The sequence below is a fragment of the Euprymna scolopes genome, chromosome 5 (assembly GCF_053919585.1).
Source record: "Euprymna scolopes isolate OS-2025 chromosome 5, ASM5391958v1, whole genome shotgun sequence".
Taxonomy (NCBI): domain Eukaryota; kingdom Metazoa; phylum Mollusca; class Cephalopoda; order Sepiida; family Sepiolidae; genus Euprymna; species Euprymna scolopes.
This window is the reverse complement of record NC_136486.1, coordinates 82168372-82182647: the sequence shown is the minus strand read 5'-3', so window position 1 is coordinate 82182647 and position 14276 is coordinate 82168372. Positions and strand designations below refer to the sequence as shown.

Below are 14276 nucleotides of genomic sequence, written 5' to 3'. Positions count from 1 at the left end.
ATTTTATTAAATTTGGTAAATTATGGAGTTTGGGGTTTCAAAATTATATCGCATGAACCCAGATAGAATCGGAACCCTGACATTTACCATCTGCATCTTCTTGTCTTGGATTCATTCGCAGAGGACAGTTATCATCTTTATCAGGAACACCATCATTATCATCATCGTCATCACAAATATCGCCTGTAAAATGAAAAGAAAAGAGAAATATTATGGAATTCATGAAAAGTGATAAAAAGAGCAAGAAAAAAAAATTATGAATTATTAAATGGTTTCCCTTACTTTTCTATCAGAACAAGTTGAAGGTGAACTGCATATGTTTCGCATCCAATAGAATATAGGTAAACACTCTAAACAATTACTGTTATGCAGAACAGAGATAGATTAAGACTTTCAAATTAGCCGGGAAATGTGTCTACCAGTGCAAGCTATTGTTCTAAAATTGATTCTTAATCCGGATGGTCTAAACCGCTAATAGAATTTGGAATTGTTGTACAATCAGTAAAAATTCACTTTTTATTAAGCTCTTCGGGATTACTATGAACGCCACTCCGCATAGATACAGATCCAGGTAAAAGTAAATCGACGACCGAAAAGGGCACATCGCGTAATCAGACATTTTATTGAAATAATGTGGGTATAGTATTGAATAATATCGACATAATATTAAAATAATATTGAAACAATATTGGAATAATATTGACACAATAATGAAATAATATTTAAATAATATTGGAATAATATCGAAACAATAGTGGAATAATGTCGAAACTAGTATAATACTGAATTTATTGTCTTTTGTATCAAACAGAAAGTAAGAGCGAATTTCGTACCAAACGTATCCCTGTCGGTGTCCAGTTGATCCGAATTTGCAATGTCTGGGCAATTGTCATTCGTGTCTTGCACTCCATCATGGTCTCTGAAGTAAAAGTAATACAAATAAAACTACTTCATAGGATCAAAACAATCAAAATGCAAAATGGTGGCATATTAAGAAGTGTTCAATATGTTCCGGTATGAAAAATTTTAATTTCGTTTTTTTTTTAAGATCAAAGTGTTTTAAAATTTTGAAAATCTATTTAATTTCCTGTAATTTATATACATCAATTAAATTATAAACTAAATTTCAATCAAATCGAATATATAAGGTTTTTATGTTCATTCACTCACTGATATTACTTTAAAAAGTTAATTATGATCCCCTTTGTATCATTACATTTTGGTACGGACGATAATATTTCTTAATAATCTTAATATATATATATAGATTATTACAACTTAAAATCTCAACTTTTATGGATCACACAAGTAAAAGAGCACATCGCGTAGATTATATTTAATTTGTCTCCTCCCACATCCCGCAACTCAAACAAAACTGACGTCCATTTTAACTCGTCTTAAATCGTCCTTCAGTGTTTTCATCCACATCCACAGGCATAGATTTTTAAAAAAGAAGTACTGTTTGCAACAAAGATGATTATATTTAAGCTATATAAAGATTTGCAATCTTAACTTTAAAAATGTTGCCGTGTTAAATACTTGTGTAATTAAAAAGATTATATTTAAACAATATTTATGTTGGGAAATCGTTTTTTAATGCGTCCACGTCAGTCCTTTGCTCTGTCTATTTTACGTTTAACTTTGAAATGAAAAAGTGTTATTGGTAAACGTGTAGATTGAATGGACTTATTTTAAAAAAAGTAGTTGCGTTTACACGGAAATAATTTAATTCTGGATTGTATAAATTCAATTTTTGCTTCTAAAGAGAATTATTGCTTAAAGTGCCTATTCAAAATTTTCATATTAGTCATTCTTTTGTCTTAATGTTTAATACGCCTGGTATTATTGCAACACTTTATGCATAAATTGTAGCCTTTTGATTTGACAGTTCATTCGTTGAATGTAAATAAAAACACAGACTCTACAGAATTCAAGTAAAAATGTATTTTTAAATCTATTGAATTTTGTTATTTTTAACATTTCTGAATTATGTCAATGTAGACGCATCTTATGAATTCATTTCGAGTTTATTCAGACATTCCCAAGACATTTTTAAATACTGTAAAAGGAAATGTAATGACTTACCTATCATCATTCGTATCACAAGCATCTCCTGTCAAATCATCATCGCTATCCAACTAAAATAAACGAAGAAAATACAATTCATATAAAAAATCGAAACTGCATTTATTTCTGCAGATACGACCATTTTCAGTCAAACAGATTATGATTTAAAAATTAATGTTGCTCATTTATACAAAAATTTCGAAAACAATGCCTGAGACCACAGTATACGAACAATCAGTTACACCAGTTCCAGGGAGGAGTGGAAAAGATAAAGAGTGATGGAGCAGTGTAGTTAGAAAAACAACATATCTCTACCAGCCGCGTTTTCTTCAAATCCAGGTGCTTCTGAAAAGCAATCCTCGGGGAATTATCAGCAGTTTTCCAAACGTCTCGCTAAGACAACATTAAGTGAAGAGCCAAGAGAAGGGAAGCAACAGCAACAAGAAACCCGTGTGAATGCAGTAAAATACAAACACGTAGTCTCCTTCATCCGATTCCAAGAAAGCACTTTGAAGAAGAGTAGGGGACGTCCATAATTGTAAAAGCAGACAAAATGGAGGGCGAGCTGTCAAAGACCAAGAAAACAGAAAGTCTTTAAAGAGCAGGACACAGAGACAGTCATAACACGCAAGATATTGTCCGGCATCTCCACCACTTACAAAAAAAAAAAAGGAAAAATATTCTTTCAGAAAAGGAGACTGTATTTCCAAGGTATTCTCTTTTAGCTGTGTCAAAACTATCACAGCATCAGATGCAAAACTTCACTGAGTAGAATATGGTGGCAACCGCAAAGGTTTTTTTCCGTAATCCAGATTGTGAATAACAAGCACCCAAGCTTAAAAAGACTCAGTATTAAATGTTTTATCCCTAGTAGAGAGATCTATGTTTCATTTCAGGATCACTTCACACAACTACCTCCAGGAGTTTTGCAGCTTTTTGTCCAATTCCTCATTTCATTGTGAAAGAAAGGATACAGAATGTGAAATCTTGGCGTGTGATGAAATTGTTGAAGAAAATGGGGCATGCTCATAACATTTCCAAACACAAAGATTTATATATGACCCTTCAATAGCATACGTTTCAGGTAAAGCTGAGGACAAAACAGCTGAGCACGTCTTCTTCAACTGTAGCAAACTTCGGCTGTTCTGAAGGTAATTGCTCACATCGGTTCATCGGTTCATCGGTTCAGCACAATTGGTACTACTGGCTATTGCATACATGATTAACACTCTAAAACTCCATCTCAATCTCATTTCCTCCACTGGTCTCTCTTCAATTTAGTTCGTTTTACCTTCCAGGGTCAGTTTTAGTGTGAGAAAAATCCAGCTCCTCAAGAATGGAGCACTCTTAATTAGTAAATAAAAATAAGAAAAGCAAAAAAAAAAAAAAAAAAAATGAAAGAAAGAAAGAAAGAAAAAAAACCCTAACAAAGAAAAAAACAAACAAACAAACGAAGAAAAAGAACTTGCACCTAATTTTATTTGGTTCATTTGGGGTGTTTTTCTTTTTTGTTTGTTTTTTTCTTATCGCACGCGCCATTATAATTTTTATGGAATTATAAATATTTTTTTATAAATATAATGAATTGGAGATATTTTAAAGTAATCCATGCAAAAAATGTGGTATTGTGTGATTGTAGAAGTGAAACAACGAGGTAAAATGTGTTAAGAATGTTGACTACAACATCCCTCCTACACACGCACATTTTTGATAGCCTTGTGCCTAATATGTAAATGGAATATACGTTTTAACTTTATTGCGAATAAATAATTAAAAGTATAGCATCTGTTCTGTCCTCGGTTATAGGAAGACAAATACTTCTCGACTGAAACAATTAATATCTTTTTCCTAATAAAAATTGATCCATTCTGGGGAGGCGGATGGATTTTTTTCTGCAGTAAAACTGTATAACTTTGTCCTCGTGGTGGAGAGAAGGAAAATAGTTGCAACGTTAACTTTCTATTTAGTTTCGAATTGAAAAATAAAAACGAAAATGATTCCGATGATAAGTATACATATAACCAATTTAAATTAAACGAGTGGAAATTGATTTTAATAAAAAAATATTAAGTTTGCTTGAATATAAAAGTTCACACGAATAAACGATGATCTTCATCGTCATTTCAAATTGTTATTCAATTCACATCTTAAATTTCACATATTCTCTACAATTGATCTTACCTGTTTAATATTGGGTACAAATGGACAGTTATCACAAGCATCACCCAAACCATCACCGTCTGTATCAAGTTGATCCGTGTTCTTTACTCTTATGCAATTATCTTGAGAATTTATAATACCTATAAGAAAAGCAAAATAACTTTACGTTTTTGATTTATTAATTGTTGTTCAAATATGAAAAAGTTTACAAAACAAAATACATACCCGTCTCAAATAAATAATTAACCAGAGTGTGTGAATGAGCAATTAATTGATGACTGGTGTTTGCCCTCTCTTAACAGTTAAATAAATAAATATCGTTAGGCCAAAAGATATTCTCTCTTAACAGCTAAATACTTACACATCGTTAGGCCTAAAGCTCATTAGCTTATTATGACAATAAAGAGGAGCATCTATTCAATGAGAAGAAAGTTAAATTCTTATGCTTCGCAAGTTTTGACTGTTCATCCGCCGGATTGGAAGACGGCTTTTCTTTGCAGATGTAAACTTTTATAGTTGCAACTAATTAACGTATGTGGGAATTAGCTGAATTAAATGGAACGACTAAAATAAAAGGTGGGGAGTTGAGCAGAAAAGGCGCCGGTGCTGATGCTGGTGCTGGTTCTGGAAATCTGTATTTATTTCTTACAGAACAACAAGACTTATAAACAAAGATTCATACATTTTTAGAAAAAAAAAATGACTTATAATCATTTCAACAAATTTTTGTAGCTTTTCAGTATTTCATTAAATTAGATGATATTTTTGTTGAAAAATGTTAATCATGGTGAATTCAACTTTGAAGCAATATTTTGTATTGTCTCACCATCATTATCAGCATCAGGATCGCATGTGTCTCCCATACCATCCTCGTCGGTATCAGTTTGTTCAGGGTTGGGAATGGTTGGGCAATTATCACAAGCATCTCCTTTTCGGTCAGGTTTATCTTCTGTGTCGTCTTGATCAGGATTGGCGACCAGTGGACAATTATCCTGAAGAAAAGTTAGACATCTTCTTAGATATTACGTTAACAAAAATAGCTTCGTTAATAAAAAGTACACACTTAAAACTGTTTAGACAGTTTTAGCAAATATTGGTCAGTGTTATTAAAAGCAAAATTTTATTTTTATTCGATTTCATAGATTTTTATATTTAATCCTGATCAATATTTTCTTAGTCATAAATAAAGGAATAGATGTAAGTTTTCACTTCCTAATGTTGTAATTCTACTCTCTCCATTTTCTCCGGGAAAAATTAATAAGACAAACTGGTGAAAAAAGGAAAGTGAAGTCTTAATTTATCTTATTGGCTTTATTGCTCTCCTATCTATAATTACATTTGAATAACAAGTGGAAAGAAAGATAAAATAAAAACAGAAGGGAGGAAGATATAAAGAATTCTGCATACTGGTTTAAAACAAAATTTGCTGAGGATAATTTTTTTTGGTGATTCAGTTAGCTTGCATGCTGCATTTAAAAGTAGAGATTATGAATTCGAACTTCACACGAGCATAATTATTTTTTTACTTTGAATTTGTCCAGAAATGAACTTAAACATTTAAAATAATATTATTACAAAGATGGGTACGTCTTACTTTGATTTTCTCTGTAATCAATTATGCATAGACATTTTAAGTGGAAAAATACCACATGAAACATATTTAATTTTATTTTAACCTCTGAAAAACAAAAGAAAAATGCATAATAAAAGCTAACATATCAAGTATATTCAGTAAAAAATAGTTGAGCTTGTTTTCTTTTATTCTGAACTTTAATTTGTGTGTAAAATGATACATGTATACAGATTCCTGCAGTCAAATATTCTCTGTTTTACCTTGTTCTGTTTTACCTTGTTCTGTTTTATTATTGTTTGTTATTATTGTTTCTTTTTCTTTGTATTTTTCATTGGATGTTTTCATTCAAAGAATACTTTTTCATTTTGCTTGTCAAATCATCCCTTTTTTTTCCCAACCCAACTTCCACTCTTTTGATTACATGCGACAATTTCTTCCTTTTACAATGACGTTTTTAGAATTCTACCCCAAATCTGCAATATTCCTATTTTCACAAATGCCTCGTAAAAAGAGTAGAATCCGTACACAAACATTCCGAATAAAATTTCACATTAAAATACCGACATTTTTAAAAATAATTTCGTACATATGAACTAGTTAAGGGTTATTTTTTAAGTCCCGTTTTTCTACTTACAGGATTATTAACAATGCCATCATTATCAGCATCCGGATCGCACGCATCACCAAGTCCATCTCTATCAGCATCTTCCTGGCCACTGTTAGGAGTTGATATGCAATTATCCTGAAAAAGAGTTAATTTTAATAGTTTCAGTTACACGTATGAAAATATAGCTGTGTTACTTTCCGTTGCATCTTTGGCCATGGATTGGCTAACGATCAGCTGTAAAATATACTTTGTTGAAAAGTTAACAAATTGTAAAATGTATTAAAAAATAAAATGTTTTCAAATCCGTATCTTAAATAAACGTTGTAGCAACTAACATTGTCGCACCTAGGATAAGGAAGTCTAGAGATAAAAATAACTTAGGCAGGATAAATTTTCCGAAACTAGCACAAACATGGATTTATTTTATCTACCGTCGAAGTCAGAACTTAAAGCTAAAAAAACAAGTAAAATTAACATATACACGCATGTGCATTGAATTCGAAAGATGAATTTATCTCCTATAAATAGTTACAAACACGTATAATATCCGGTCAAAGAAATCACTCCACCCCTCCACCAAATATGGTTATCCGTGGTGCTCGTGGCAAGATAAGTGGTATCCTAATCCATCCTCGTCCTAAAAAATACTAACTTTGTTATTTCTTCTCTTTTAAATTTCTTATTTAATTTTGTAATTTGTAATTATGTGTATTTTAATCATTTATATATGCATTTGTCTTTATTTTTGTTTCCTTGCTTAGTTTTAAATTCTCTCCCAGCAAAACACCAACCACGTTCTCTCCCAGCTTAAATAAATGATTAATTCCACGCTCTGAACTAAGGAAGGCTAGAGATAAAAATAACTTAGGCAGGATAAATTTTCCGAAATTAGCACAAACGTGGATTTATTTTTTCTACCGTAGAAGTCAGAAGAACTTTATTTAAATAATATACTTAATATCTACAATTACCAAATGCTCGCTTGCATTAATAATGAAGCCTTGTTGATATCTCTACCAAACCACTGGGTATAGCTTATAATTAACTGTTACTATAATTGTAATTGAAATCTATAGTGATCTTTGCTGCGTCACTAGGACCATTTTCTGTATAGATACAATGTTTTGTCTCTGACCTTAATGACTGCCGACTGCCTATAAATACGAAGTCCGAATCACCATGTAATAATTGTTTCTCTTTACCTCCAAGCGACTGCCTTTGTCTAACCTGCATGCTTAATAGGGAAAAAGAAGAACAAATATTTTTTTTTCTGTTTCCCAAGCTAAAACATTACTTGAAATTCTAAATCCCAATGAAACTCTACTGTATTCTGTAAGTTAATAACCCCGTCCCTTGAAAGCTAATAATCTTCTCCCCTCTCTAGCTGCCACTAAAACTATACATTACACACGCCTTAGTGGAATCCTTAGCCTCCAGATCCTAACCTTCAAATGCTAACCGCCTAACAGTCATCGCTAAACATCTATACATTTCTACCTCTAAGACATTCATTAGAGTTCATTCTAATCCAGTTTGGCACTTACCAGCCAAATTATGCACTCAGATGCAAAGCGATCTTCATTAAATAACAATGCCTCTTCCTAGATGGTTTTGCAACGATTAATACAAAACCAAATCCGATAATCCCTGTTATGCAAAACGCTCGATGACTCTTAAATGAAAACTGAAATTATCTTCCTTCAATATTAGAAACACACTAACACCTACAACTTCTATCTATTCGCATCTACTGAAAACTTGTCCAAATATCTATTTACTTAATTATACATACGGAATACGCCATGACTTAAAATTTACCTCCAGTTATACACGTACTGTACTACACCTACATCTTAACTCTCCTGTAATCTAAAATATACAGTGACTGGGCAAAATTATTAGCCCAATTCCTAATACCTACTCACACTGTAACGTTATCCTGTACCTAAGCTAACATATTAATTTTAAAAAATGTAAAAATCTAAAGGTAAAAGTCTTAATCCACACTAATGCCTTTCTAACAAGCCTGCTCATATAGTTGCTTCCACTGCATGAGTTTTTTTTTCCTTAGTAACAATGAAATAGCAATGCCCCTAAATCACTTTGAGGAGTGTAACTATTCAGTAGATATATAACCTCTACAAACCAACCCTGTAACATTAACTAACCATGCGGGGTCGCAGAAATACCTGGATTAGGACCCAGGCGCGGAGCAAACCCTCTCAGGGCTGATGGACCCAGTAGATCTTCCCAGATCATCCATCTAGGAGAAGGAAAACTCTGAAACTAAATCTAAGGGGAGGGAGGCCTCTCCAGCCTTGGATGACAACCTTCCTAGAGCTGGTGACTCAAACAAATTACCGGTCTGCAAACCTAAACTGCTTAAGGAGTAGATAGGCTCTGTCTATCGCCCGGCTTCCATACTCCTTCTTTGCCTACTAGTCAGGCGCAGAGACGCTATCACAGTGATTCGATAAAACACTCAGTGGTAGATCTTGTTTCTTGTTTAGGGCAATGAACGCTGTTTTCCCCACTCCCGACACATCCCAACCCTCAAAACTGGGCACTTGGGAGTGCTTGAGTACCACATATGCCTATGCAATTAGATTGGGTTGACCTTCTTCTGATGGGTTGAGGATACCGGATTGACAGTTCCTGGCTGCTGTTTACAACTAGTAGTACAGGAGCCCTAACTCTTTGGTAGCGCTTAGAGCAGTTGCTCCATCAACGGTTGTATAATATCGAAATGTTTGTAGTGCCTTATCGCGCATGGAAAGGGACCCTACACTCATCCCCGATGGGCTTTCCTGAGGCCACAGTCCTAGTTGAAGAAAAGTCAGCTGATGGTCTACTTGTGTTGCATGTCTGATACCCTGCATAAATTCTTGTTTAGCTCCCCCTTACCTAACTGAAACACTGATGATAGTACAATAAAAATATAAGCTTAAACCAGGCTTAGGGACAAACAAATCAAACTTGCCTCCTCCCTTGAGGCTTGCATTCACGAACATCCGTGGGCTTAGAACTAATTTAACTAATGTTGAAGTATTTCTCCTAACAAATACCCCGGATATCTTAGCACTAAGCGAGACTAACCTACACTCCTCCATCCCCTCTAACTACTTTAACATGTCTTGCTCTCTCCCACTCTGCCGTAAGGACTCTGACAGACATATGCACAGACTTGGAGTCTACATTCGTAATACTCTTCCCTTGACTAGAGAAACAAACCTAGAATTGGACGATCAAGCTTTTATGTGTTTAGACTAAACATACAACATAACATTAGCTAGTTTTATTTTCTCTACCGCTCTCCCTCGACCCAGGACTGCATCATAATAAACAAAGTCTCTGACAGCATAGACACAGCACTCTCCCTCGACACTAGCGCACAAGTACATGTATTTGGTGACTTTAATGTCCACCACTGGCTTGGATTCTCTATTTACACAGATGCAGTGGGCAGCACAACACATAGCTTCGCTATATCTCATTCCCTATCACATATGATTACGTTCCCAATCCGTTTCCCTGACCAGCAAGAACAACAAGCATCACTTTTAGATCTGTTTCTGACCACCGTTCCCGATGATTGTATAACAAATGCTGACAGCTCACTCGGGAACTCTGATCATGCAGTAATAATGATCGAAATCGCCCTAAACTCTAGAGCCAAAACTAAAGAGCCAGTGCTCAAACACCGAGATATTATAAAAAGGCTGACTGGGAAGCCATCGGAGATCTTATCAGAGATGCCCCATGGGGAAATATTTTTTCTCTTCCTGCTGAACAGTGCACAAATGAAACCACTGACTGGTTCAAAACGGCAATTGAAGCACATGTTCCCATGCGGAAATCTTTTAGCAAGCACCACTCTCCCCAATTGTTTACTTCTACTTGTGCAACTGCCATTGCTCAAAGGCAGCATGCATACCGCAGATTTAACTGAATAAGTCCAGTTCAAACAGATAGAAGTATATAGAAGCTAGAAATAACGTTAAGAAAGAAATAGCGACAGCTAAGAGAGAATTTACTGAAACCACTAAAAAACACATTGAAGCACAAAAATTAGGAATTTGTGACTTCTGGAAATCTACAACAGTGTAATAAATAATGAGCAATCAACAATTCCCCCACTAACCAACAATCACGATGTTGTTTGCTCAGCAACCGACAAGGCTAATATGTTTGCCTTCAACTCCACACTGGACCCTTCCAACACCCCCTGTCTGACTTTCCTTTGCGGACAGACGCCATGCTAGACGATCTAAAAATCACCCCTGCTCAGGTGCATGCTATCATAAAAAACACTTCAAAAGCATGTGGGCCCGATCTCATCCCAGCTGTGCTATTAAAAAGTGCTCAGCCGAAGTAGCTGCAGTTCTCTCCAAATTCTACAACAAATGCTTTAATGAATCTTGCTTTTCGGGCTGTTAGAAAACTGCTTCTGTGGTACCAGTATTCAAGAATTCTGACGAAAGAACTGACCCATTAAATTATCGCCCCATTATCCTCCTCCCACTTTTCGCCAAAATATTTGAGACCATAATTAACCATGCTCTAGTCCATCACCTTACAGGTGCTAAACTTCTGACTGACAAACAATATGGATTTAGACAAGCCCGTTCCACAGCAGACATCCTCACTGTAATCTCTGAACATATATATCATTGACTGGACAAAGCGGAAGAGAGCGGAAGAGGGAAGATATATCTAAGGCTTTTTACAGGGTATGGCATGAAGGTATTCTCAGGAAAATGAGATCATAAGGTATGACTGGTAGAATACTTAACATAATTAAATCTTTCTTAGATAAGAGAAAAATCTAGGTTGTCCTCGACGGTCGTACATCTAAACAATATGATATAAATGCAGGAGTGCCTCAGAGGTCTATCCTTGGACCTCTATTGTTCCTAATATTCATTAATGACCTCCCCGACAAAATTGTCTGTGAGATTGGTATATATGCTGATGACACCACACCCTATAACAGGCATGACAGGAAAACAAATGAACACATATCTAAAGAAATGGCAAAAATACTAGAGGATGACATCCAATCTGTAGTAGAATGAGGACAAAAATGGACGGTCACATTCAATGCTGCCAAGACTAAATTGGTTTCCTTCAATAATTACAAGAAACCTTCTCTGCCACCAAAAGCAATGGCCAGTGACTCTTTATCTGAGAGTACATCTTTAAAACTGCTTGGCCTAACGTTCACAGGAAATATGAGTTGGAACAATTCCATTGAAAGCATTGCCAGGGCTGCTGCGAAGAAGGTAGGCTCTCTCTACCGCGCTAGAAAACTACTAACACCCGAAAGTATCCTGTACCTCTATAAGGCCACCATTCGGCCATGTATGGAGTATTGCTGTTACATTTGGGCTGGTGCATCTGCTACTAGTCTCTCGCTCCTATACAAGGTTCAAAAGAGAGTCGCCAATCTGATAGGCCCTGAACTGGCATTTAAGCTTCCATCGACGAAATGTTGCATCCCTCCGCCTGTTCTACAAGTATTTTAATGTTGAATGCTCTGACGAACTGCAGATACTTCTGCCCCCACGACGTAGACACCCTCGAAAACCTGACAGGCAGCTAAATCCCACCCCACACAGTAGAGATCCCTAGATGTAAAAGATCTTTCTACCCCAGTAGTCTCTTTCCCAGAACTGCTATACTCTGGAATTCCATTCCAGGTCCCTGCTTCCCCAACTGTACTGGCATGCAGAAGTTCAAGTATAACGTGAACCAGCATCTTGCTAAGTAAATTCCCAGTAGTTGTTGGCCCTGATAGTAGCCCCCTACACCAAAGTGGCAATTTGCCTTGTTTGGGGTGAAAATATAATAAAAAAAACAAAAAAAACTGAATATGGGATCCACCTCTCAATCCACCTTCCTCTTGTGTTTAAATCTAAACATTTAAAAGTTATTTGCTTAGAAAGACATGTTTCATTATCATTCCAATTAGTCACATGACTATAACTCGACTAATCGACGTTCGCCCGGTTTATGTTCAATTACCAGAAGATAGTGAGTCGATAATCTATAACAGGACTGACCGTTTGTTTCAGATTTAAACTCACTTATTCATCTGCCAACCTCTACATCACACACAAAAATACACATGCATGCATGTTGCTACATTTAAAATCATTTGTTATTTTAAGCAACCAGCCTTGCTATCACATGCACTATCGTAGTCACACACACACATACACACACACACTCACGATAAAATAAATTATAGAAACACATATGGATAATTTAATTAATTAAACTTGTCTAATATTTTTATATATCTATTATCTGTGAAATTTTATTAACATATCAATGAATATATGTAATTGTATTTTTATACTACAATTTTTCAACAATTTAAACATTTATAATTGTTATTAATTCAATGAATTTGTGTCAAATTTTAAAGCATAAATGCCGCTTAAAAATGTTAAAACATTAAACGATTTCAGGACAATTGAACCAATCGATGATAAATCCATTCATGAGCGACCAAAAAGCGGCGAGATTGTGAAACGTGGTTTGTGCGCTCTAAAAGTTTTCCCCATCTGACAGTGGCTAAGTGATTAACGACACGGATTGAATACTTGGGGAGCCGATTTCGAACCCAGTTCATTCCACAGAAGTACCTTTATTAAACCCATGTCTAACATTTGGTGAAGAAGTAAATAAATAGGTACACGTCCACAGTTTCACAAAAACAATAAACAGAAAATGCAGAAAAATCTTTATGATGTACATATCTGTCACAAAACGAAGATGTCATATTCCCAAAATTATGTAAATGATTCTTAACTAAGAAAGTAAAATTTTATAAGTAAGCAAAAAGGGCCGTCTCGTGTCGCTATCTTGAAAAAGCAAGGCCAAATAACTTCCTAAAAAGCAAGGCCAAATTACTTCCTAAAAAGCAAGGCCAAATTACTTCCTAAAAAGCAAGGCCAAATAACTTCCTAAAAAGCAGGGCCAAATCACTTCCTAAAAAGCAAGGCCAAATAACTTCCTAAAAAGCAAGGCCAAATAATTTCCTAAAAAGCAAGGCCAAATAACTTCCTAAAAAGCAAGGCCAAATAACTTCCTAAAAAGCAAGGCTAAATAACTTCCTAAAAAGCAAGGGCAAATAACTTCCTAAAAAGCAAGGCCAAATAAGCTCCTAAAAAGCAAGGCCAAATAACTTCCTAAAAAGCAAGGGCAAATAACTTCCTAAAAAGCAAGGCCAAATAACTTCCTAAAAAGCAAGTGCAAATAACTTCCTAAAACGCAAGGCCAGAAAACTTCCTAAAAAGCAAGGGCAAATTACTTCCTAAAAAGCAAGGGCAAATAACTTCCTAAAAAGCAAGGGCAAATATCTTCCTAAAAAGCAATACCAAATAACTTCCTAAAAAGCAAGGCCAAATAACTTCCTAAAAAGCAAGGCCAAATAACTTCCTAAAAAGCAAGGCCAAATAACTTCCTAAAAAGCAAGGGCAAATATCTTCCTAAAAAGCAAGGCCAAATAACTTCCTAAAAAGCAGGGCCAAATAACTTCCTTAAAAGCAAGGCCAAATAACTTCCTAAAAAGCAAGGCCAAAAAATTTCCTAAAAAGCAAGGGCAAATATCTTCCTAAAAAGCAAGGGAAAATATCTTCCTAAAAAGCAAGGGCAAATATCTTCCTAAAAAGCAAGGCCAAATAACTTCCTAAAAAGCAAGGGCAAATATCTTCCTAAAAAGCAAGGGCAAATAACTTCCTAAAAAGCAAGGCCAAAAAATTTCCTAAAAAGCAAGGGCAAATAATTTCCTAAAAAGCAAGGCCAAATAACTTCCTAAAAAGCAAGGGCAAATAATTTCCTAAAAAGCAAGGGAAAATAACT

The 14276-nt window shown here is 35.1% G+C and overlaps 1 protein-coding gene across 1 annotated transcript in view; it reads right to left on the bottom strand.

Moving 5' to 3' along the window:
* LOC145276891 (cartilage oligomeric matrix protein-like) overlaps window positions 1-14276 on the bottom strand; it is a 131823-nt gene that overhangs the window by 12971 nt on the left and 104576 nt on the right. Inside the window, exons 13-18 of the mRNA XM_080128326.1 lie at window positions 6435-6542; window positions 5054-5219; window positions 4249-4367; window positions 2086-2138; window positions 834-919; window positions 88-183 (exon numbers count right to left, since the gene is read on the bottom strand). Coding sequence (XP_079984452.1) covers window positions 88-183; window positions 834-919; window positions 2086-2138; window positions 4249-4367; window positions 5054-5219; window positions 6435-6542 — 628 coding nt within the window. The remainder of the gene's footprint in view (window positions 1-87; window positions 184-833; window positions 920-2085; window positions 2139-4248; window positions 4368-5053; window positions 5220-6434; window positions 6543-14276) is intronic.